The 26,033-nt window shown below is 36.5% G+C and overlaps 1 protein-coding gene across 1 annotated transcript; it reads left to right on the top strand.

Annotated features, from left to right (window-relative positions):
* Positions 1-25,603, top strand: LOC116181131 (chaoptin). Its single transcript, XM_031501411.1, has 13 exons — positions 1-245; positions 8,261-8,542; positions 8,600-8,769; positions 8,826-9,181; positions 9,231-9,477; positions 14,642-14,896; positions 14,944-15,555; positions 20,623-20,806; positions 20,850-20,950; positions 20,998-21,193; positions 21,238-21,504; positions 21,553-21,790; positions 25,235-25,603. Exons 2-13 carry the CDS (start codon positions 8,272-8,274, stop codon positions 25,584-25,586), a joined length of 3,249 nt encoding a protein of 1,082 aa, XP_031357271.1. The 5' UTR covers positions 1-245; positions 8,261-8,271; the 3' UTR covers positions 25,587-25,603.
* The last annotated feature ends 430 nt before the right edge of the window (positions 25,604-26,033 follow it).

Raw genomic sequence — 26,033 nt, 5'->3', positions numbered from 1 at the left:
AAAAGAAATTTTAATAACAATACCGTCCGGCTATTGCATTCGTATATTTATTTAATAACCAAAAGAACTCTAAAGTTGATTCCCTTGACTTACCTTGATTGGTAAAAGTAGTAGTGCTTTAATGTTAGTGCAGAAGTAAGAATGTAACCTTAAACGCGGATGTGGTTTTTACTTAGTTTCAGAATTTTTTTAATACAATGTGCGTGATTAAAGTGTTCTACAGTTCCTAAAACAACAGTCGGCAGGTGAGATTTTTAAACTTTTCGATTTATTGTGCACATAAATTTGCGAGCGCCATTGATCGACAGTAAAATGTGAAGGTCGCAAATTGTTAATAAGTTTTTAAAGCGAATAAAAAACCCTTTAGAGGGTAGATTTTGGTTGGTAAGGAACGGTACAAAATAAAAAAATGTATAGCAAACATTGGTTCATAATCACGTTATGTAACAAGAAATGTTGTGAAAGCACATTAACACAAAACAGGCGAATGAAATTTTAAATAATATTTTGTAGTTTGCATAAAATTTGCTTTTACAATAATATAGCCGTATAAAGAGATAGGCAATGAGCATGAAATCAACAATTATTTATATTTATTTAAATAAAAGGCAGGCTTCTGCTGACGCGCCGTTTAATTAATGAAGACAAACATTTATACACCTTTACTCATTCATAGAAAATTCTTTCGCCGTCACGGTACACTGCCCCCTTAATAAGACGTAAAGAGTCTCTAGACAATTCATTCATTACCCTTGGTGAATCTTCCGTTCATGAAGAAGTACCAATCAAGTCTTTGGAAATGAATCTCCAACGGCCCAGTTTTTTAACATATTGCAGACAATCGGTTTAATCCACATCACAGCTCCGCAACCTATAACTTCTAGGAAACATGTGTTATTTTAAATTTTATGGCGCGTGTCGTAAGATGGCGTAGCTGGGAAGAGCCTTCGCCATAGTAATCAAGCGATTGTTTCTCAAATAGCAGGGTTGCCTAACTTCGCGGTGCTACATTGTGCGAGCCAGTAATTATTATAAGGACATCAAATGGAACCTTCTGTTGTTCAGATATGATGTCTTTCGACATCATTTTCCTTAGAAAAATCGTGTTTTAATATCCGTAAAGTAAATGAGGACTAGACCAATTGCTCTCCTTCGGGTTCGGATTCTTTTTGCCCTGCACTGGATATTAAGCGGTTCCATTCCCGTGGACATCCAGAGAAATCTTGGATAGGAACCCCAAACTTGCTGAAAAGCCCCTTCACCAACACATCCGTACCACAGCAGCTTCCAAGTGGTAAGGTTGCCCATTAGTAAGACTTTATTGTCTTGCGTTGTAATTTAGACTGATTTTTTGAATAAACAAAAAATGTTGCTAAGTGCAAAAACCGTATTGAAATTTTTATGGTGGTTGATTACGGAACTTATTAGCTATAGAAAAAAATCCCCATGGTACCAGTCGGCGAGTACCACCTGATATGGGAACAAGTCCCACGTTTGCGCAAGAAATTGTGCACAAAGAAAGTCTTACAAAATCTGTCTGGTACAAACCCGCTCAACCCAAGGGGACCCAGTTAAAATGTCACGTAGAAAAGGTAAAATGGTTGGTTGGATATGTTACTCTCGAAGTAACGTTTACTAAACCTTTTGTAAACTTTCGTGTAGAGATAGGGGCCCCTGGTCGTCGACTGTAGTATTATTAACTCGTGGGTATTGATACATCCTTTTAGGGATACAGTATTACATTTCTTAGCTCATCATGTGATAAACCACTAACTCAAGAAATGCTTAACTTTGAATACTCAACGACCATTAAAACCATCTGAAATCGGTAGTACAAAAGACATTAAACCAATAGAAAATTTAGATACCGCTATTTTGAAGGTAATTCGCCATTTGTGGGTGTGAAAGATTTACTCAGTAATTAAAGAGGGGATCATTCCGAGTTGAAAAATTTAACTCGGTAATCGAGGAGAGATCGCAAGATTTTAAATAAAAGGGAATTTAGGTTTTCGGCGGAGTTAGTTGTTTAGTTCCGAATGATAGTTTTAAATCAAAAAGGCAATTCGGGAAATATAACGTTGTAATATAAAACTTTTCGTTTTTATTAACAGGAAACGTTTCATTTTAATATAAACAAAGGATTACTATTATGTGATGAAACGAGGAGGCATTTGTAAATTCTTAAGTGTATGTGCAATGCCCGTCTGTATCCGTTTAAATGGATCACATCAATGCATTAGAAACTCTAGAAAGGATTTTAGGGAATTTACACAGATTCATGATGCTCATAATTTGTCGCAAACAAATTGTTTATTAATTTAAAAAATACAATGACAAAGAAGTAATGGGAATTTTCCTTGATGAACCGACGAAAGTGGTTTTTATGAATAGCCGATGACTGATTGGTGCTGGCTTTCGAACTTGGCGGCTTTTGTAGCTTTCTAGCACGCAATACGACGCAATAAACTCTTCTCGAACCTGTTTATTTCGTGCGTGTTTTGTTTAATAATAATAATAATAATAATGTTCTCACAAGAAACACCGACAATAATAATAATAATCATCATCATCATCACATTCAGAAGGCAGTCATACTCAAAACCTGGAGCATCACCAGAACTTTCCTCAGAAATAACTAGCCAGACTTGACAATAGTCCGTTTGACTAGGATTAGAACCGGCAAGACCGAAAAAATCAAATAATAATAATAATGATATTTTTGTTTTGTTTTCTTCTTTCCTGATAGCGTTGACTATTGTGGCCATTAATAGCTATGTTGGTAAGTATGAATTACATACTATCCCTAGATTTCCAATGTGAGTGTGTGAATATTTATTTTATTTTTTTTTTTATTTTTCTTTAGAACCCTACATAACTTCACACAGACACAGACACTAATCGTTACTTGATTTTAATCCGTGCGATTAGTTAACCAGGCTAGACCTGAGTTCTCACAAGAAACACCGACCATAATAATAATGCCTTTATTGAGTATCAGCTGCAAAATGTAGAAAGGAAAATGATAGTATTACAGCTCAAAGGGCGGAGTTCAGCTTGTAATAAAAATTACTCGCTGCTCTTCAGTAAACTTTCATCCACGAGGGTCCTAGCGCACGTCTCGGCTGTCGCGGTCTGCAGTGGGAATAGCTCCCACCAACAAGTACTGTATCCTCGGTTTATAGCGCTCTATGCACTCCTTATTGTAATAGATCTTCGCATTCCAGGACACTAGTAGCGAGGACTGATCTTCTGTAGCGTTTTTTGTACCCCATTTACAGCGAGAGGAGAGTCGTACTCGTAAAAGATTTTGGGGACCTGCGATTTCGGAACGACTTGTTGAGTCTCTTCGTGTTCACTATCGGGAGAGTAACGGAACAAAATGCTACTAACCATCACATATCCGCGTTCTGAGTAATTAGCAGCGTTGGCAGGGTCATCAGTTCCCTAATTCTGCTACCATCTGCCACTGGAAGATCCATTGGCTTGGTACAAATATCGGTAGATCGTAAGACTGCAGCGATAAAGATCAACGTGCCAATCGGCTAGTTTGTCATTTTAGCGGCATCAGCTAACGCAACGGCAGGTGGTCGCTTATAGTCTTGATTTTGGCATTTTTCAAGAATCCACAATCTGACACGCGCATATCACCGCCAATGGGGGCGCAAGTTAGTAGGTTTTTCACTTCTTTAAAAGCGTTTGCTTCTCTGACTTTCAACTTTCACGGAGCGTTTTTTGTGTAAGATCGCTTAGTGTTTCGATGTTCCTCAATCGTTGCCGATTTATATATATATATATATATACAGGGTGTTACACGACCGTTCGAAAAAAAAAAATCGGGTTGTAGAGGGCATCAAAACAAGCACTTTTTCCAAATAAATCGAGGGTCCAACGTGTTTCGTTTGGGAGCCACCCCCCAAAGAGGGTTGAAATCTGCATTTCTTCTTTAATTTTTTTCTCAGCAACCATAAGAGTTACAAAGTCGGGTGGCATGTCTTTGAATAGGTTTTTGGGTATGCTCTTTCTGATTTTGCAATTTTTTTTTCAAAATTCCTACCCCTAAAGGGCGCACCCCTAAACTAGGGTGCAAAAAAAAATTCTGATTTCGACGAAATTTGGTATTTGGGGGTTTTTTAACATGAAAATCACGAATCTGAAATTAGTTTTTGAAAATTCGAAAAAAAAAGTTCCACTGCAATTCTTGGCGGGACAACGAAAATAGAGATAATTCCACGAAATTTTTTGTGTACATACTAAACGAGTTAAGGAACAAAACTGTCGAACAGTTTTTTAAAATAACTTTTCAAACAAAAGTTATACTCATTTGAATGTTGGTCCTTCGGGTCGCGAAGTGTCCCAATCCTACTAGTAAGCCATAATTTCGCATGTGTTGGTTGACAATGTCGCAAAAACAAAAGATTAACGGTTTGAGTCGATATTTTGTTATTTGGAATTAATTCGGTCATGAAATGATTAAAAAATTCGATGTATCGATTAAAACACCTACCAAGGTATCTTAAAGCGCTGATCGATTGTTTATTATCTAAATAAGGTAGGGGAAAAAGTCAAATCACTTTCCGTATGATACTTTTTCACTATGATCAAAAATTTTCATAATCTTAGGTTGAAAAATAACTTCCAAAAGAACACGCTCCTTTTAAGGACCTTTAAGATTATCTTCAACTGAATAAAACTTTTCCCCTACCTTATTTAGATAATAAACAATCGATCAGCGCTTTTATGTACCTTGGTAGGTGTTTTAATCGATACATCGAATTTTTTAATCATTTAATGACCGAATTAATTCCAAATAACAAAATATCGACTCAAACCGTTAATCTTTTGTTTTTGCGACATTGTCAACCAACACATGCGAAATTATGGCTTACTAGTAGGCTTGGGACACTTCGCGACCCGAAGGACCAACATTCAAATGAGTATAACTTTTGTTTGAAAAGTTATTTAAAAAAACTGTTCGACAGTTTTGTTCCTTAACTCGTTTAGTATGTACACAACAAATTTCGTGGAATTATCTCTATTTTCGTTGTCCCGCCAAGAATTGCAGTGGACCTTTTTTTTTCGAATTTTCAAAAACTAATTTCAGATTCGTGATTTTCATGTTAAAAAACCCCCAGATACCAAATTTCGTCGAAATCAGAAATTTTTTTTGCACCCTAGTTTAGGGGTGCGCCCTTTAGGGGTAGGAATTTTGAAAAAAAAATTGCAAAATCGGAAAGAGCATACCCAAAAACCTATTCAAAGACATGCCCCCCGACTTTGTAACTCTTATGGTTGCTGAGAAAAAAATTAAAGAAGAAATGCAGATTTCAACACTCTTTGGGGGGTGGCTCCCAAACGAAACACGTTGGACCCACGGTTTATTTGGAAAAAGTGCTTGTTTTGATGCCCTCTACAACCCGATTTTTTTTTTTCGAACGGTCGTGTAACACCCTGTATATATCCTTTAATACCGACCTCGGGCGATGTATTATAACCGGCGAAAAGTTGAATGTGAGTTCCTCAACTCAAACGGCATTCGCTTGAAATGAAAATTTCCGAAAGATGACATGAAAGCTTGAAAGATTGGTTGACCAGTCAATTCCAGGCTCAGTGGCAACAAGTAACCGGACTCCGACAGTCCAAGGCCTTTCTAACAGGGCCCCTTGGCAAATCGGGGTCTTCTAAGCTTCTGAAACTGAATAGAAGCCAGATTAGGAAGATCACCGGTGTCCTTACGGGACACTGGATGGTCAACTATCACCTGCATAACATTGGGATCGCGGAGGAGTCAACGTGCAGGTTCTGTGGCGAGGAAGATGAATTGATGAAACTACCGAGCATGTGGTCTGTCACTGTGACGCTTTGATCAGAGACAGATATCAACTCCTTGGAGACAGATACATGGAACCGAGGAGGCTGAAGCAACTTAGGCTAAACAGGGTCCTATCCTTCATTGAGAGGAACGGGCTCTGAACTCAGTTGCGAAGAAAGGGGGTAGGCACAATGGGTCTCTGGTGTGCCTAAGTGCTGCCCGGTCGGGCTCCCCTGCGAATAGAATAGAAAGTATTAGAATATATATATTTTAAAACATTTAATGGAGTTTTATCTTTATTTATAGAAAATATTGGCAGTAATTCTAATTCATTGAATAGCTTCCCCATCTATATCAGATCTATTGGCACCTGTTAATTTTTCTTGTAGATTAAGACATTTTATTTTTTTTCTTGTGTTTCCAATTTACTCCAATTCTCGAGATTACTCAAAATGTATTAATTTGTAGTATCACGATTTATGGCGCTCGGTGCCCCTTAAGGCCCTGCGCCCGGGTGCCCTGCACCCCTTGAGGGCACCCCCGGTAAAGACGGCCCTGTTCGTCGAGGAACTTGTGGTACTACTGGTCACAATTATGGCAATATTCGTATTTTCAACTATCTACATTGGAGATGCGCCCTTTCGTGGTAGGAAAATTTTAGCAAAATCGAGAAGAGCATACCCGAAAACCTATTCAAAGACGTGTCACCAGTGGTTCTTATGGTTGCTGAGAAAAAAATTAAAAAAAGTTTATTGAGGGGGGCTCCCAAAAGCAACACGTTAGACCCTTGGTTTATTTGGAAAGAGTACTCGTTTTGATCTCCTCTACCAACTCAACTTTTTTTAAAATACTTATATGTAACAGCCTGCATACGGGAATTGTATGTATGTATTCTCTGAAAAGAAAACGCAAAAAGCGCACAATTGAAAATACGACTCGAATCCAGAATATAAAAACCGGAATGGTAAATGAATTTGTTCCTTTCACACTACAGTAATCATGGTGCCTAAGGAAAACCTTTTAAACATTCAAAATAAATGTTCAAAATAGACTTCAGAAAAATGGCCATGTAGGAAATCCATTATAACACGCAATATTGCGAATGCATAATGGTGTCATTTGAGAATCGTGATATTGCATGTTGTCGATGTGAGTTTAAAATAATAGAACCCGAACAGCTGGTGCTCAAGTCTATGACACTACTAGGGAGAGTTTCAGTTATTTGCTACACTCTCCAACAAAAGCTCTCTCCTTCGGTGGCCAGCTTCGGCGGAATTTTCAGTCTCCATGACTGCTCGCACATCAATCAATACGCATATAACTTCATATGTACACTTTTAGAATAGGAACGCCATTTACAAGTCAAAATCTCCAAAGAAAAAGAGAAGCACTTTCAGTTTTCTAGCAGTTACAACAGTGGTGCGAATAAACCCAGACTTATCGCATCTATAACAGGGCACATTTGGTGATGATGTTTTAAATCTAAAGTGCGTTAAACACTTAACTAAATTCGTAAGCGGTAACATTTACATTCGAATGCTACGCTTTCGACACCTATCTTTCGAATGACCAAATTTACGACAATATTAACAACAAACCCGTTTACCAAATTATTTTTCCTTATCCCGATTCTTACTCGATCACTACGTTCAAAAGTTTCTTCAATCAACTGAGCAAGCCTTCCAAGTTCATTCAGATTATTTACTTTATCACGTGGTAACTTTTCACGTTTTTTCTGTGGAACAGACCATCGAGCTTTACTTCTTCACTCAAACTTCCAGCTGATAACTGGGCTAAAATTGAACGAGTTTTGCAGGTAAAATATCGGCGGGAGTACTTTCTGTGATTGGAATCTGGAAACATTTTAAACAAGCATAATAGTTTTTCACACTTACTATGATGTTTCTCTTGATACTAAAACTATAAACAAATACACAGCTTGATTCATAAGTGAACAATAGAGAATGATCTGGTTTCAGATTTGTGCGTCAGTATGGATTGGATTGGGTGTGGCTATACTATTGTATACAGGTAATCTAATTTCTCTGGGAAAAATTTCGACATGTAGTTCCGATGGCTAAAAAATAAATTGGCAGTTCACTGCGTTTCTCATAACTTGGAAACCCTGGTACTCATTAACTAAAGTGTACCTTATAAATTGTTATTACCGAATGTAGGTAATCAAAATATCGTAAAACGTAAAATCTCACCTAGAAGTTGTTCCAGCACATTTTGTTTACAAATGTTTATTGTGGTAGCTTTCTCCACTTAAAAAGTACACACATTTATAACGCAATATAAAAATAAATGAGTGTGGTCTATCATTATACTAAAAAAAACGTGCGCCATTAAAATCCCCCGTTCTAAAATCTTGGACAAGTTTAGTTGAAAGTTGTCTCGAAATGTGTCTAGTTTTATTTATATTAAACCATTGTATTTTATCTTTTTCAGATCAGTCCAGCATGGCCACGAAAACAAACATTATATTTCATTTAGTTTTCATGCAAATCCTGGTATGGTATACAAAATCCGAGTACATCCCAGCTAGACCACGATACGAATGCCCTAAAAATTTATTATACTTACACCCATGTAATTGCGATGAAGAATCGGATATTGGAATTACGGTTTCGTGTAAAAACACGAACCTAGCAAAAATGAGCATCGCGCTCAATAATCTGGCCGAATTTCGAATACCTGTGGAAAAATTAACGATATACAAATGCAATATAGGTACTGATTTACTGAATAACTGTACATACCTATATTAATAACGCTGTCTATTTTTAGCTCGCCTGTTTGGAAGTTTACTTTATAAGGTGCAACTGCGACTTCTGCACATCGAAGATACTCCTATCCAAAGCATAGACGAACACACCTTCTTAGGTGTAAATAAAAGCTTAAATGAATTACACATAACGAATTCCGCCCTCAAGGAATTTCCAAAATTAGCTTTTAAGGTACTTAAATCGCTTACTCATGTAATAAAAAAGAAAATTAATTTTTATCGCCTCAGAATTTAGGCAATCTAACAGTGCTAAGGATCCACGGACATAATATTAATTCACTTCCAACAGACGCTTTTACCGAATCCCATTTAGCGGGAAAATTATTACGGCTGCATATATCAAACGGAAGTTTAGAAGCGCCATCAAGTGAAGCCTTTCAGGTTCTTCGAAAATTAAAAACTTTAGATTTGCATGGGAATCAGCTTAAGGATCTTAAACGAAATCAGTTTAAGGGTTTAAGGGAATTAGAAGTGCTCGATTTGAGTTATAACGGCATAAATAAATTGGACGGCTCGCACATTCAGGACTTAGTGAAATTGGGATGGTGCAACGTATCGCATAACAGCATCGGGGAGATACAAAGGTACGAAAATAAAAGTAAGATTTCCGGCGTGTTGTAACACGTTTTCCAGGGGAACGTTTGCGAGAAATTCCGTTTTGAAGGTGCTAAACATGTCGTCTAATAAAATTAAGAAACTGGATTCGAACTCGTTTAGGGGCATGAGGTTTTTGAGGAGATTGTATTTGTCTGACAATATGATTTCGGACGTTGGACGTGGAACCTTTAGTGGAATCAGCAAGATTGGAACGATCGATTTGGCGAGGAATTTTATTAAGAAAATCGACTACCAAATGTTTTATCAGCTAAATTTTATGGAGGTAAGTTTATATGCATTCCGTTTTCTGAGATTGCATGATGAACATACGAGCGTGAATAGAAAATGGATGATGAAGTTCTTGTAACACGGTTACTTTGTGCAACATTTTCCTCGTTATTTGTTGACATGTTCCGAATAGCAAACAAGTTTGTTGGAATAGCTGTCGCAGTGGCTTTTGCGGACTTTGTCCAAGACGAGCACGCACATATTCTACTACCGCCTCGTTTGGCAACTGTTGGCGACCAGGGGATTTTCCCCAAGCAACACTTCCTGTATCGTCAAACTACACGAAGAGTGTGGAGGGGTAAGTTCTCGTAATCAACATGTTGAAATTCCTCCATGCACAGGCGAGTTGAATACGTACAAGTTTGAGTATTGCAGACTTTTCACTTTCCACAGTACGGCATGATCTACATATTTCAATAAATTCAGTGATAAAGTCAGTAGACAACATTTGTGCTTTTTTGTTGTGGCTATCCTGCGATGGATATCTCCGAATGTAATTAAGCATTATTTTCACAATGGGCAGTTTCCAGCACCCCAGTAATAACGCCCCTGTGAACAGCTCCCGGTACAGTCTATTGAAAAGATATCTAAAGAAAGTACCCCCCCTCTCCACCCCCCTAAACTCTCGTTGCCGTAGCCGTCTACATCAGAATTTTTAATTACATCTATTCATAGACCGCTTTGTTATGACTTACAGCAAGCTATTTGAAAAAGATGTCCATTGATCCAAACCGAAATTTCAACGGAGGGGGTGAGAAACTCTAAACTACATTTTTTTGTTTTTAGCGTTTTACAGGAAAACTACGACATTTAGCAAAAAAACGGGGAGGTTACCTTGTTTGTAGAGCAGACAATTCCCTATCAATTGAGGGTACTAACTTTTGATCTATCCCTACTCTAACAGCTGAGGTAAACATAACCTTAAAGTCGGTTACTGAGCTTAAATTTGATAACCAATCAAATGAAATACTTATATTTACAAAACACTAACAAATTAACTAAAAGTAATAATAATATATTTGATCTTTTGGCCTTTTAATGGATAAGTTACAGTGGATAACAACAAACAAACAATAAGAATTAATGACAAACAATAATAAAATTATCACAGTATATATTTTTTTAGTTGACACAATTTCTTGATCACGCCCGATTTTCTAAATACTAAAAAAGATCACAAGACAATTTAGTTAGAAGTATTCACTAATGTCATAACAATTTTTAGAAATTTCCCTTCAAAATAAGAGATTGGTATAGCGGTTTTTGTTTCAAGTGGAAGTTTGTTTACTATTTTTACTCCAAGGATGTAGACATTGCCTTTGTTTATGTTTATTCCGAAAGGTCTATATTGTTCACATATTCTAGATGATGGCGAATGTTACTATTTTTGACTAGATTAGAATGGTTAGAATGGCGATAGAATAAAAGTTAATACACCTAATCGATAGAAAATTTTATGCTCTACAAAAAAGGTAACCGCGCCTCTTTTTGATAAAGGATGTAGTTTTCATGTAAAGTGCCAAAAACTCTAAAATGCGCATTTAGGGGTAGTTCGCCCTCGCCTGCCAGAGGGTGGCCTTCTAAAAATGTTTGTTTTGGTCCAATACGCAATTGTGCAAAGTGGCTCGAAGATATGCCAGAAAAACCGAATTTTCCCACTTTAGTTTTTATTTTTGTCTGATGTTATTTGAACAGATACAAAAAAAATGAAAAACGCTTTCTCATTGCCACTTTTTTGGCTCTATAAGACACCGTTGAGAGATTTTCAATACAACGTTTCGTTTCGGAGTAATCATCATCAACTTTAGTTTTATATATGGCCTGCACAAACATTACATACTGTATTCAGTAGCATTTTTTATTACGAATACAACGATGTATTTCGGCAAATTTCGGTTATTCCGGCATAACTGCAGAAGTAATCGGAATTTTCTGGTTTTTGTTGATATTATGATAATCGTTCTTTAATTGCGCACCTTTTACCTAATTTAACACAGTGTATATTAGATTTTGGAAGAAAAGTTTATATCAAGAAGCGGTACTATGTTTTTGGCAATTATTTTTTTATTACTGATACTTCACGCCTAATCCCCCTTCTGACCGCATCCTTTGCCCCGTAAGAGAGGGCCTAAAAGATCCAGCTGTCCTAAACATAACCTAACCGTAGAGAACAAAAACACCAAGAGTACACGGTTTCCAAAACACAAGCATCACCGTGGAAGAGCGCTATAGTTATTATAATTCCCAAGCCTGGGAAGGAGGTTTCGTATCCCAGGAGTACCGCCAGATATCGCTGCCCCCAGTCTTCACCAAGGCTTTTTGAGACTCCTACACGATATGTTCGCCTCAACGTTCTCTATTAGAGACGAGTTGGACAATGGACACTCGACGAAGCTACAACTAATAAGAGTGAGAGATTTCGAGTGGCATTCTGCCGTGGTGTGACCGCTGGTGCGTATGAACGCCGACAAAACCGAAGCCATCGCTTGTGCACAGAAAATAACGACCAGATGGAACCTAATCACCGTAGCTGTTACCCAAGTACCATTGACATACACTATCGAATACCTTGACGTGACACTATAGATAGACGCCTTAAGGCCCGAAGAGCTACTGCTCGGTGTTAAAAGGACCTTCCCATCAAGACAACGATGGCTGTCCCGCACGGATGATATACATAACCAAATCGAAAATGAAAGATACGGAAACATCCACAACAAAGTTCTCAAACGATTATGCACTATGGTTCGATGATGAAAGAAGAACCCATCGTCTCCCATTTTGTAAAAGATCTATATGAAAATCATTCTCCCCTTCCGTACATCTGAACCATCGCCCTCAAGAAGAGGAAGATGAAAAGAAAGAGGCAGAGGCTGAGGAAGAAAGAGGAAGATCCTCTTTCTATTGTTCTTCTTCCTCTCTTCTTTGTAAATGTAGAAGCATCCAATTGTCAAGTATGTTATCGCTTCGTAAATGGCTAAACGTTCTATTGTCACGTCTGTCGCCGACGTCTGTAAAGTTCAAACACTCAACAGTTATACATTCTCGTGCAGTAAAGAAAATGCACAATCAGGGCCGGACTGGGTGGGTAAGGGCCCCGGACGCTCCATGACCAAAAGGCCCCCACATGGCGGAGCCTCAGGTTAGCGCTTAGCGGGGCCCCGCGACGGAGGCTCCGCTACGCGGTTCCACGAGGGCCCCGTCCAGGGTGCGGCCTAGCGGCCTGAGCCAGTCCGGCCCTGTGCACAATCAGTGCTAATTTACACCACAGCGGTAGATCGTTCTGGGGATATGATCTTCTTAACTGATAAGATAAGATGGGAGGGTACAAATAACTATACTACAATAATAAATTTATTCAAACACCAAATGGCAAACAGAAAAATTGCATCCACAAGTGATAGCGTATCACACAAAATACTCCCCCAAATACTCAAAATTATAACTTTCGTTATTCACAAATGTTACTAACGTCACTATACAATTGAAATTCCCCACTTTAACAAACCCTTAATCAAGAATGATCGATTAAATTGATTACTGAATCTTAAAGCAATTTTCCACAAATTAATAAAATATTTTGGGCAAAAATTCGCACGTATGGGGTTAAGTAAAAAAAGTAAAACATATAAGGCAACTCTTACCTTGGAATAAAGTTAGATGTTGAGGCCAAGAAGTGAGCTCAGTTCTCGCATCCAAAACCTATAAGCAATCAAAAGAAAACCTCCCCAAGCCGCAGGGCTCAGTATAATATAATATAATTCGTTGATTAATGCCTGAAGGGTGTCGCTCTATTCGTAATCTGTTTCTATAACAGGTACGGTACTTAAATGGTCGGTCGCTTCAGAAGGAAGTGGTAGTCCCCAACAACATTCGCGTTTCAAACTCAATCATTACTAAGTCGAGATGGCAAAGATTCTGAACAGAACTGATGTTAACAAATTGCTTGAACGCGATTGCATATAACCCAGAAGGGAATGAATAGTTATCCACTATAAGTTACAAAAGTTGTTCCTTTGTTGAGGATCGAATCTTGATATTAAATCTCCTTCATGACCCGTTGATCAATTTCACAACACTCATTATCAGCACGTGGAAATATATGTCAAAAGGTATCGTCACTCGCAGGTATAGTTGAATTGAACCCAACGTTACGTACGTCGAACTAGTTTCGTATGTAATTAACGTATCCAGAATTTCCACTGGTACTTAAAATTTAAATTTACACCGGAACTAAAAAATGGAATAAAAAGTAAATAGAAATCAAAGGTAACCCTCCTTCGTTTATGTCATAAAATCTACATACCTCTTAAATAAGAGGGATATTTATAGATGAAGCAACAAATATCGATGGAAAAATTGTAGTACACAAATATCCCCCGAACCTAATGAAAGGTACACATCAATTACGCGAAAAGCAAATAGCGGCACTTACGATAACAAGGAAGAACGCAATTAAAATCCTCACTATAGGAGTTGTATAGGTGAAATCCGTCCAACAATAATTCCGGAATCCCCAAATTATGAATCCAATCGCTAGAGTTCAATATACGAGTATATGTGGATGATGGCAATTAAAATTCCATGCGTTCTAACTTACGCTCCAGTTGTTTGATTAAACGAAGTGTACTTTGTTACGGCTCACGAAAGGATGGAGGAAAATAAAAAGTGACACGCACTGTACGGTAAAACTGGGTTGTTACATTCCAATAATTATGTAATCATCTATTAAATTGCTTCCAAAAGTTACGGGGATCATTCAACAAATAATAAGCCATGAACACTAATAATGCTTTGTAATGAAGAAAATAAATAGAGTGTAACTCCAAAGGCAGGTCTGAAATAACACCACCTATGTTTAATTCTCCCAATTTTTGTTATATTGGGGACTGCGCGTTCCATGGAATCAGGACAAAAGCTAGCCCATTGCGCTAAAGCATCTTCGTAAGATGTAATCTCTTCAAGTTTAGTGTAGAAAATTTCTTCCACTAAAGTATTTAAATTAAATTACTTTTACGTTTCATTAATGGCAAACTGCAGTAAATTACCAAACTTAATTATTTATATACACATAAAAAGAAAAATATGTTTTTTGTCAACACTCATTTTATCTCAAGCTTTTTTATGTATATACCTAACTTAAAATTTTTCTTTTCCAGATAATTGATGTATCCGAAAATAAAGTAACGGCAATAGAAAAACTGGCGTTTAAAGATCTGTACTTAACAAACATCAATATTTCACGAAATGCCATAACAAAGATTGAGAGAGGTGCTTTTGAAAACTGCGCCAACATAACCGTGCTGGATTTATCACACAACTCCATTGCTAATTTGTCCAAGGAAACTTTTGATGCCACAACTTACGCCACGGAAATGATATTGTCTTATAATTTACTGACGGACCTAAGTTCGGTAAGTGCAAGTAATTTTGTATTTATTCGGAGTACAATTTATTTTAGGTGCCGTTACATAACATGACGGGACTGAAGATATTAAATGTTTCGCACAATTCAATCACGAAGATACCAAAGAATACGTTCCCGAAATTATACGAACTGCATACAATAGATCTATCCCACAATAACCTGACCGACATTTTTAACGCAGTTTTTCAAACGTTATTTTCATTACGCAATCTAAATCTGAGCCATAACAGTTTGGAGAGCATAAAACCGGGAGTTTTCGGAACGCTGCCAACGCTACTCGAATTAGACTTGAGCTACAACATACTGAAAGACGTAGCTAGGAGCAGCTTAACTCGACTGTCTAGCATGCGAACTTTAACGCTGAAGGGAAATCATCTGGAAACTTTATTTCAGCTACCGATTTCTGTTGGTTACTTGGATTTATCCCATAATTACATTACAAGTATTCCACCAAAATTCTGGCCCGCTATGAATTCGTTATTAAGTTTAGATTTAAGTAACAATATGCTCGAGGACAACTTAGTTCAGGGAAGTTTTCAAAATTTACTGACGCTACAAAAACTTAATTTAAATGATAATGGAATCACTAAACCTCCTTGGGCCGCCTTGAGTGATCTCAGTTCGCTGCAGTACGTATATTTGGAGGTAAGAGTTAATCTACTTATACTTCGTAAAAATTCTAGACGCGCCCCGATCACGATTAGTCAAATTTAAACTAAACAAATAAGCTAGGGATATTGCAATTTATGCAGAGCTTGATGGTATTGTCTCATGCAAGGGTGCACAACAAATTCATTCATTTCTCTAAATTTATATGGCGTGTCATTGAAAGGGTGAGTAATAGTCCCATAATGTAGAGTTGAGCTAATTTATTAGTTTGAAGACGACATTGCAAATTGCAATAGTATGATATAGCACAACATCTGGACGTATAATTAAATTCGTGTTTAAAGGGAGAGCCTTTGTATTATCTTCTGGTCTTGTCATTTCCATCGTGAAATTTAGAGTTAGAAATTTTATAAAGGTACGTAAGTGAATAAATAATATCAGATTTTGCTTATGCTACACAAAATGCTAAAGTACAGATTTTGTAAAAAATTGTACCTGCATTGCTGCGTTTACTTATACGGGTCGCTTACACCCAAGTAAATGTTTTTGTTTTGACGACGTCATCAATAGATATGTCTCGGCCTGACGTTCCACTTGCCTTTTATGAGTACCCTCTTCCGACACTTCGTTGTGAAGGTATTTGCTTCGACTGCACCAATAGATATAGTTGGTAGAAAACGGTTCCTTTCGTTGAGACCTTTAATTATAAAACCATGAAAAGTGAAATTTCGTTCATTCCAGAACACGTGCGCTAATTAAATCTCGTCCGATAACAAAACTTCTTATAGCAAACGACCAGACGTGTCTACATTTTAACACGCAATTTCCATGTTTTACAGTACAGTGGCGGTCTAGGTGACCTTGTACCTCAACCACCCCTTCTATTTTCCAGGTTACAGGTCTCGCTGATACAAATCTTAAGTCGCAAAGGACAAACGACCCTTAACAGAAATCCCTACGCATGAAGTAACCTGGTTGACACGCACACTAACTTCTTGTTTACTTATCTACACTCTTGATTTTAATTAACTTCTCGGAATCCCCCCTCCACGAAGTACAGGTAAAAAACGAATACCCCCCGCCTCTTCCTAATCAAGTATTACGATTTGCACCATAGGACGTGCTTACTGAACAGTAAATTTTCTATAATGAAATAATTAATACCACGGCTAGCTCAGTTATAAGTAATGACTCTTAGCTTGCGCAAAGTTGGTTCTTCATTTGCCCTTATAATCTGAAAATCAATTGACAAAAATCACCAAAATATTTTGTTTAGGTTCGCTTATCATTCCTTGGGTGGACCTCTTCAGGAATATTAAATTGACTTTGGTCAAAACATTGCTTTCCAAAATCCCCAAAATGATCGATAGGACTCACTGGAATAATTTACCAATGTTTGGCAGTATGAAGATGTAAATTTTCCCTTTCTGTACTTGGGATTTTAACAGCTAACAAAAGTACTAATTAATCGTCTTTAAACTTTTTACCAGTTGCCGTTTAAATTAGAATCTTATTACTGCTCCGTATAAATAGGCGCACAAATTTGGTTAATAATCTTGTTTTTTATTGTAACTAACCACTTCAAATATAAACGCAAGGAAATCTTCTGTACTTTGAACCACAACGTTAACATTTATTTGAGTGCGATCATGCGAATCTAATAATGCAATACCACGAAAATGTTCGCTCACGTATCAAAATTCCTATTCTTATTATATTAACAGTTCAAAATAATTCAGCCAACCTGTCGATTCCTCTACACAACGAAGTTCCCTTTATATAGTTTCACCACTTTATATTAGTTTTATTCGTAATGGCAGCTCGCATTGAATTTAATTGCACACACTACAATCATTTTTCCTAATATACCCGCTAATTCAAAAACCCGAAACGGACCCAACGAAAACCAAGCTTCGGCTACTTTTTCTATACTTGCAAAGGTATAGCAGAAAAGCCGTCCTTCATGCTTCTTAAGAACGGTCTTTAGAACCGGCAACACTGTGGTTCTATTGCATTTTGGTTCTGTTCCCGTTCATTATGAAGCGGTACACGTATAACATTTCCTATACTGGTAAAATTGTAAATTCAAGACCAAAGTCTAAAGGGATCACCGTTACATTACTCAACTGTCGCACGCTATCGTATCTTACTAACGGATGTTACCTTACGGCGCTCTTCCCATATTTTGAAGACACTAACGTCGGGATCGACAGTGCTCCGTTAGTGCCTGTCTGATCGCGAGCGGCTTTTTCCTTGGGAGCGCAAATAACGGGCGATCAAAAAAGGATTGACGTCGAGTAGCTTGTGGAAGTTCAATTTAAACATGATTTCACATGTAAACAAAAATTCTAGAGGTGCCTCAACAGCAACTAATAATAATAATAATAATATGCTTTATTTTTTTGCAGCAAGCTGGTAAAAAAATAACAAATTCAAAGTTATAGAGAGAATCACGCAAAAAAAAGGATTAGAAAACAGTTAAAACTTATCTAAGTTCTAATCCTGAAGAACTGAGTAATAGTATCATGTGTGAATAATACTTTGCGTATACGTAAGAACTAAGAAGTGAAAATATGAAGCGAAAATTTAAAAAAATAAAAAAAAAGAATTGAAGTTACGAAAAGAGTTTAGATACATAGCACTTAGCAGCACATGATTTACGTTTGAGCACTAAATAAAAGCTGCTTGTAAAGATATTTAAATGTAGGTAACTCTTTGTTGATCGCATAGGATATGTATATTCCATACAATATCTACTTGCCTCTCTTTGACAGAAGACGGTTTAAGAAAAATTGTTTTTTTTTAATTCATATGATTAACTTTGGACATGATTATTTTACACACGATTTTATAAGTTTTTCACAAAACACCGTACGTTTTACAACAGCAATTCCCTAAGCGGGAACAGTAACTAATCGGATTTGGTAGCGGTATCTACGGGAAAGCTAATGCAGGAATAATTATATACATATGTATAATTAATCAAACGGAAAGTAACAAAAAGATTACTTTACCAATTAAACGGAGCAATAGAAATTGCTGCGCAAGAAAAAGCAAAAGCTATAGATACGGTTATTCGTCGCGATTAGACTTAATGTCGAAGCAAAAATTAAGCGGTATGAATGCAAAATAAATTTACGGAAAAGCTCAAAATTACGGTATTTACAAAACGTAGCTTGAGAAAATGCAAAAGGCAGAAAGCAAAAGGATCTACTCTAAATAACTGCTTTACCTTCTATAAAATTCGGCTATGCCCTGGAGGGAACGACGGTTTTCCAACCGGGACAGCGTATTCAAAGCTACATCCAAAAATTAAAACTTATTTTATTAATTGTGCGGCCTGCTGCGGTCCTAAAAATCTGTAATTGGTCCGAAAATTCAAATTAATTAATAGCGCTTCTTTTGATAGCCCACACGATTATGTACAATGACGTTTATTGCAATACATTTATTTATCGGTAGTCCAACTAGGTCATAAAGGTTGCTTATCAATCAAATAATGGCGTTTCAAATTCATATAGGAAACAAAACCCTGCTAATAATGGCTTAACGTGGCTTAAATTCTAACATATTAATTTGCCCTCGTCTTCTAAATGACAAGAGCTTTTGGACGCAACAAAGACAATTGAAATCTTGACGGGAATGGTTACAAACGGCGAATTATTTGTAGCGTTATTTACGGTGGCGGCGACAGAAACACAACTCTATAAATTAAAACAATTACCTTTAGCTTATGTCTTCAACTCCTAGAACCAACACAAATACTTTCGGCACCACACTTTTCGTAACGAAGCGTCCAACTTAAAACGTTTCTAGATACCGAGTGTTCAGCAGAGCTGGTCGACTCCACAAATATACGGTGTGATCATAACCTTTGGGAATGAAACTTGTAAGGCGAAAAATAGGTGCTCCGTTACATGAAATCGCTACTCAAATTTTGAATAAAATCGGAAATAAAATTCGGATAAAAAAAATTAGAATACTTTGACACAGAAAAATAAAACTCTACCTGGATTTTAAATGGGATTCAAATTGACACATAATCAAAAAAACCAAGAATTTATTCTAACACACATCTAAAAACGGTCGATCTAAAAACAAATTAAGCGCGATCTCAAAAATTACAGTTCTGTTAATAATAATCCAATAAACTCGCCAGGACAAGAAATATGGGATATTCGGAGAAACACTTCAACGAGAATCTGAACGATTTTTCTTACAAACAAAAACAACTCGCTTTTAAAACACCACGACTGACTCGAAGATAATAACATTTAGCTTTGTGACTGCTCGGATAGTAAGACTTTTCTTGTATTACACCAATTATTTCTTCATTCTTGATAACCACAAACTTTTTAAACTCGAAACAACATTAAACTTGTTTCTGCATTCTTTAACTATTATGATTTCTATTTTTAAAATTGTACAGCCCGCTGGACTACGGGTACTAAAAATTTGCGCTATCTTTTAAAATAGACAGCCACGTCTACTATTAATTCTTGTTATTTAAGCAAAAACCACCTCCTTTCAACATCCTTATTCCCGACGATACTCGAAATTCCATATACGCCACCACAACTGATAACCACCTGCATCGCTTATCTCGCACGTAACATTGTTTATTGAAAAACCAATTAATTCTTGTCCAATAACAACTGTTTATCAACATCTGACCAGACAAAACTTTGAACTCACGTAAACATTTCCATTAAACGTTCCCTAAATTTGCCGCTGTAAACTTGATACAAACAAAATACAACAAATAGAATTAAATGAATTCAAAAATTAGCGACAAACTGTACAATAAGAAACAAAATTTTACCAGTCTGGGTACATTTGAAATAAATAAAAATTCCCAGGTCTTATGAAACAACTTCAATTATGTTACATACAGGATGTCCCAACTATAATTTTGGAAACAAGTTGATATATGACTCATGCACCGTTACATTTGACCATCCATACTGTGTTTTTATTCGAAAATGCTATTGATTTAGTGTTTCGTATAACAGCTTTCAATCATTCACATGTTTGGGTCAGCAGTAGTGTCAAGGGAAATTGAAAAACTGAAGCAAAGCACCTTAATACGAACTAAAATTTCAGCACAACCACATCGAAGAGCTTCCACGTTCAGCATTCGGCAAGCTTCCAGTAGTTTTCGAATTGCACCTCGCCCACAATTTATTGTCAAACATCAGCGTTAGGGCGTTTGACGGACTTCTCCAGCTGATCAACTTGAATATGTCAAACAACAAGATCGCACACATTCCAAACGGCGCACTGCAAGGTAAATCCAATGCGATTAACTTAACACTAATTGCGACTTTTAGGACTCGTATCATTGCGAACCTTAGACCTTTCCGGCAACGAGCTAGAAAAGCTCGATAATAAAACGCACGGCTTGTTGGATGACTGCTTCTCTATTGAAAGGGTAGGAGCTTGAAACAAGGGACTAAATGATGTTTTTATTCTTTCCAGGTGAATCTCAGTAATAATAAAATAACCTTTATATCCCGAAAGATGTTTCCAAGTAATCCGTACATACCTTACAACTTGAAAAACATAGATCTCTCCTACAATAACGTGCCACTCGTGACTTACGATTTTGTCTTTGGAACTTCGAAAGTGGAAACGTTAAACCTAACGCATAATTCAATCGCGGATATTAGGCGATGTAAGGGGATTTTTTCGTATTTTATTGTGTGACGTTTGTGGTAGATGTTCTAGGTAACCTCACAAGTTTAAGGACGTTGGATTTGTCCTTTAATCTCTTGGAGGATATTACGAGCGATCCCGATGTGTTCATACTTCCCAAAAGTATATCGGAAATAAATCTGTCGCACAACATGCTGAACGAGCTACCCTGGAGGGAAGTAATAAAAGTTGAAAATCTCACGACTTTGGATCTACAGCACAACAATTTCACGGTGTTTACCAAAGAAATGAATACTTTGGTCAACAACAAAACCAGAATTCTTCTTAAGGGTGAGGATTTGTTCAGTTTTCGATTTAAATTCACCTTTGGAATTTCAGGAAATGCTCTTACTTGCGATTGTTTTGCCCGACCAATGCGAAGATATTTCGATACGCTGCTCGAGGTTCCACAGTTTTACAAGGACGTTATTTGTAGTGAACCCGAGTATATAAATGGAAAGCCGCTGTTTGAAGTGTGGGACGATGGCTTGTTTTGTCCGAAGGATGTTAATCTGACGAAAAGTGAACAAAACGAGTATGAAGTTGCTGCAGATGTTAAAATACGCGATTTAAAGATGTGAGTAAAGATCGATATTGGTACAAGTATAATGGAAAATAGTTCATCAACGCTTGGTTTACTCGTCGACCCTATCCTTTTGCCTCTCAAGCCTTTAAACTCTTTCTTTGGCTTCACCACAAATACCTATCACTCAGGCAATAATACTAGACTTCTCTACCTTGGTATATAATATACTATTAGGTAGATATGATATATAGATAATGGTTAACGCGTTTATTGATCAAAGACAAATAAAGTACATGTGACTTCTTAGACGAAGGCGCAAATAGCAACAGGTACGCGTTGGTTGCCTAACGACGAAGGCTATGATTTGAAGTGACAAGAACCTCGAAAGCTTTCACGGCGATGTACAAATTTAAATCGGCGAAATGACATGGTGCTTTTTAACAACCATGTCCATTGTTGAAGGTTGTACGACGACATCTTGTATTCGATTGCTGTTCGATTTTCGCGCATATTCCATTCATGCTAAAGAGATTTTCAAAAGATTGTGAAGACATTTTAAGAGAAGATTTTGAAGAGATACTGAAGAGATTTTGAAGAGACTGCCGAGATTCTGAAGTTTGAAGATGTTGAAGACATTTTGAAGAGACTTTGAAGAAAATCTACAGAGATTCTGAAGAGATTCATAGAAGATTCTGAAGAGATTTTGAAGTGATTCTGAAGCGATTATAAAAAGATTGTGAAAAGACTTTACAGAGATTTTGACAAGATTCTGATGATAAAAAGTCTGAAGAAACTCTGCAGAGAGTCTGAAAAGATTCTGAAGAGATTATAAAAAGATGAAGAGTTTGAAATGATTTTGAATAGATCCTGAAAAGATTATGAAACGAGTCTGAGGAGACTACAGAGATTTTGAAGAGTTTGAAGAAACTTTGAAGAGATTTTAATCTAAACAAATTTTGAAGAGATTCTAAAGAGATTTTGAAGACATTCGGAAATGATTATAAAAAGGATTCTCAAAGGACTCTAACAGAGATTTTGAAGGATTCTGAAGATTTTGAAGAGACTGCAGAGATTCTGAAGAGTTTGAAGATGTTGAAGACATTTTGAACAGACTTTGAAGAAAATCTACAGAAATTCATAGAAGATTCTGAAGAGATTTTGAAGCGATTATAAAAAGATTCTGAAAAGACTCTACATAGATTTTGAAAAGATTCTGATTATAAAGTCTGAAAAAACTCTGCAGAGTCTGAAAAGATTCTGAAGAGATTATAAAAAGATTCTGAAGACCGTTTAGAGATTCTGAAGAGTTTGAAGAGATTCTGAAGAGGTTGTGAATAGATCTTGAAGAGATTATGAAACAATTCTGAGGAGACTACGGAGATTTTGAAGAGATGCTAAAGAAATTTTGAAGAGATTCTAAAGAGATCTTGAAGACATTCGGAAAAGATTATAAAAAGACTCTAATGAAATTCTGCCGAGATTTTGCAAAGACTCTGAAGAAAATCTAGAGAGATTCATAGAACATTCTCAAGAGATTCTGAAGGGTTTGAAGAGATTTTGAAAAAACACTGAAGAGATTTTAAAGAGATTCTGAAGAGATGCTAAAGAGATTTTGAAGAGATTCTGTAGAAATTCTAAAGAGATTCTGAACAGATTCTGAAAAGATTTTGAAGAGATTCTGAAAAGATTCTGAAGCGATTATAAAAGGATTCTGAAAGGACTCTTACAGAGATTTTGAAGAGATTCTGACGAGTTTATAAAAAGATTCTGAAGAGATTTTGAAGAGACTGCAGAGATTCTGAAAAGTTTGAAGATGTTGAAGACATTTTGAAGAGACTTTGAAGAAAATCTACAGAGATTCTGAAGAGATTCATAGAAGATTCTGAAGAGATTTTGAAGAGATTCTGAAGCGATTATAAAAAGATTCTGAAAAGACTACAGAGATTTTGAAAAGATTCTGATTATAAAAAGTCTAAAGAAACCCTGCAGAGAGTCTGAAAAGATTCTGAAGAGATTATAAAAAGATTCTGAAGACTCTTCAGAGATTCTGAAGAGTTTAAAGAGATTTTGAAGATATTGAAGAGATTCTGAAGAGATTTTGAATAGATCCTGAAGAGATTATGAAACGATTCTGAGGAGACTACAGAGATTTTGAAGAGTTTGAAGAAACTTTGAAGAGATTCATAGAAGATTCTGAAGAGTTTCTGAAGCGATTATTAAAAGATTCTGAAAAGACTCTACAGAGATTTTGAAAAGATTCTGATTATAAAAAGTCTGAAGAAACTCTGCAGAGTCTGAAAAGATTCTGAAGAGATTATAAAAAGATTCTGAAGACTCTTCAGAGATTCTGAAGAGTTTAAAGAGCTTTTGAAGATATTGAAGAGATTCTGAAGAGATTTTAAATAGATCCTGAAGAGATTATGAAACGATTCTGAGGAGATTACAGAGATTTTGAAGAGATTCTGAAGATATTCTGAAGACATTATACAAAAATTCTGACGAAATTCTGCCGAGATTTTGAAGAGATTCTGAATATATTCTGCAGAGATTTAGAAGAGATTTCGAAAAGATTCTGAAGAATGAAGAGATTTTGAAGAAATTCAGAAAAAGTTATAAAAAGATTCTGATGAAATTCTGCCGAGATTTTGAAGAGTTTATGAATAGATTCTGAAACGATTAAGAAGAGATTATGAAAAGATTCTGAAGAAACTCTACAGAGATTCTGAAACGGTTCTGAAGAGATTATAAAAAGATTCTGAAGAGACTCTGCAGAGATTTCGAACAGATTCTAAAGCGATTTCGAAGAGATTATAAAAAGATTTTAATGAAATTCTGCCGAGATTTTGAGAATTTTGAACAGATTACAGAGAGATTTTGAAGAGATTCTGAAGATATTTTTAAAGAGAGAGAAGATATTTTGAAGAGATGCGGAAGAAATTTTGAAGAGATTCTCAAAAGATTCTGAAGGGATTTTTGAATAGTCTGAAGAGGTTTTGAAGAGATTCTGAAGCAATTCTAAAATGATTCTGTAGAGAGTGTGCAGATTTTGAACAGAGTGGAATCACTATAAACAAGTGGTCCTCTCAAAAAATTTCAATTTTTTCGGTTTTCATGATGCACAAAAATCCATTCTTATCGTTTTTGACTTCTTCAATGACAAGACCGGACATGTCGCAATAATTCTCGGATCAGCCAATTCCTCAAACTACTGGTCACAACCTAAGGATGCCACTGATCTGAAAGAACTTACACTAATGACTCCTGTACAACAACAAACAAATTTAATTATTTTCATACACGATTGACAGTATCTGAACCTGCCTTAGTATTGCCACGTTGCAAGCTTTTATTTTTTCTGCTCATACGCATAATCTACTTCACTCACAAAAATGAACGTTTAATATGCCAATTCGGGTAATAATATATCCGATTGAATTCGATTCGTTGCAAAAAAATATTTATTGAACCTTAACATTCTAATTTCATTTGTTGTAGGATAAAAGATGACCTAACGGTATCGTGGAGCGTTATCAAGAACGAAGACATTGCAGATCCCTACGTTGTTATCAGGGGAATAAAAAACGCGAAAGATGCATTGTACGCTAAAACACTGCCATATTTTCAAAGGAAATTGGAACTAAATATATTTAAAGAAAACCTAGCGAAAATCAAGAGTTCCAGGCGCGATTACGAAATATGTGTTGTAGCGAGGAATAGTTTGGATAATGTTAGGAATTTTTTCCAAAATCAATGTCGCGGACTTGACACGACAAATGGAACTGCGAGATATGTTTCCTGGAATATTTATTTTATTTTTGTTTTGTTGCTTGTAAATTATTTATTTTAATAAATTGTTGTCTTTTACGTTGGTCTAATGTTCTTTTTTGGTACCGTCTAATTGAACACATTGTGTGGTGGAGTTATTGTTTATTTTACATTTCCTTGTTTTTAAGCGTGTCGGTTTTCAGTCAAGGTAGTCACACTAACAAGACCAACTACAGGCTCTAAACTGAAACAAACCTTTATTTAACCTAGTCTTAACTACCAAACCTCTAAAAATGCTCCTGCACCCACGTGTTCCTTTTTATTATAACGGACCGTACTTAGTTGCTTCAGGCTTCAGATCGGCGAATAAACTAGGAAAAATTTGGTGGGAGAGTGGCTGAATTAGGCGCCAATTAGTCTTCAGTAAATGTCGAGAGAGGAGGAAATACTTACCAAAAAGGGTAAACAAGGCAAACTAAGCCTTTGTTCTGGGGAGCTAAAAGGGAATAAAGCACTTGATAGGGATAGA

The sequence above is a fragment of the Photinus pyralis genome, unplaced genomic scaffold (genome assembly GCF_008802855.1).
Source record: "Photinus pyralis isolate 1611_PpyrPB1 unplaced genomic scaffold, Ppyr1.3 Ppyr1.4_LG1, whole genome shotgun sequence".
NCBI lineage: Eukaryota > Metazoa > Arthropoda > Insecta > Coleoptera > Lampyridae > Photinus > Photinus pyralis.
This window is presented reverse-complemented; position numbering and strand designations above follow the sequence as displayed.

Coding starts and splice junctions, on each gene's coding strand:
- LOC116181131 (XM_031501411.1), top strand. CDS start 8,272: ATGGCCACGAAAACAAACATTATATTTCATTTAGTTTTCATGCAAATC. Junction 8,543..8,599: donor GATATACAAATGCAATATAG/GTACTGATTTAC, acceptor GTCTATTTTTAG/CTCGCCTGTTTGGAAGTTTA. Junction 21,505..21,552: donor AACCAGAATTCTTCTTAAGG/GTGAGGATTTGT, acceptor TTGGAATTTCAG/GAAATGCTCTTACTTGCGAT.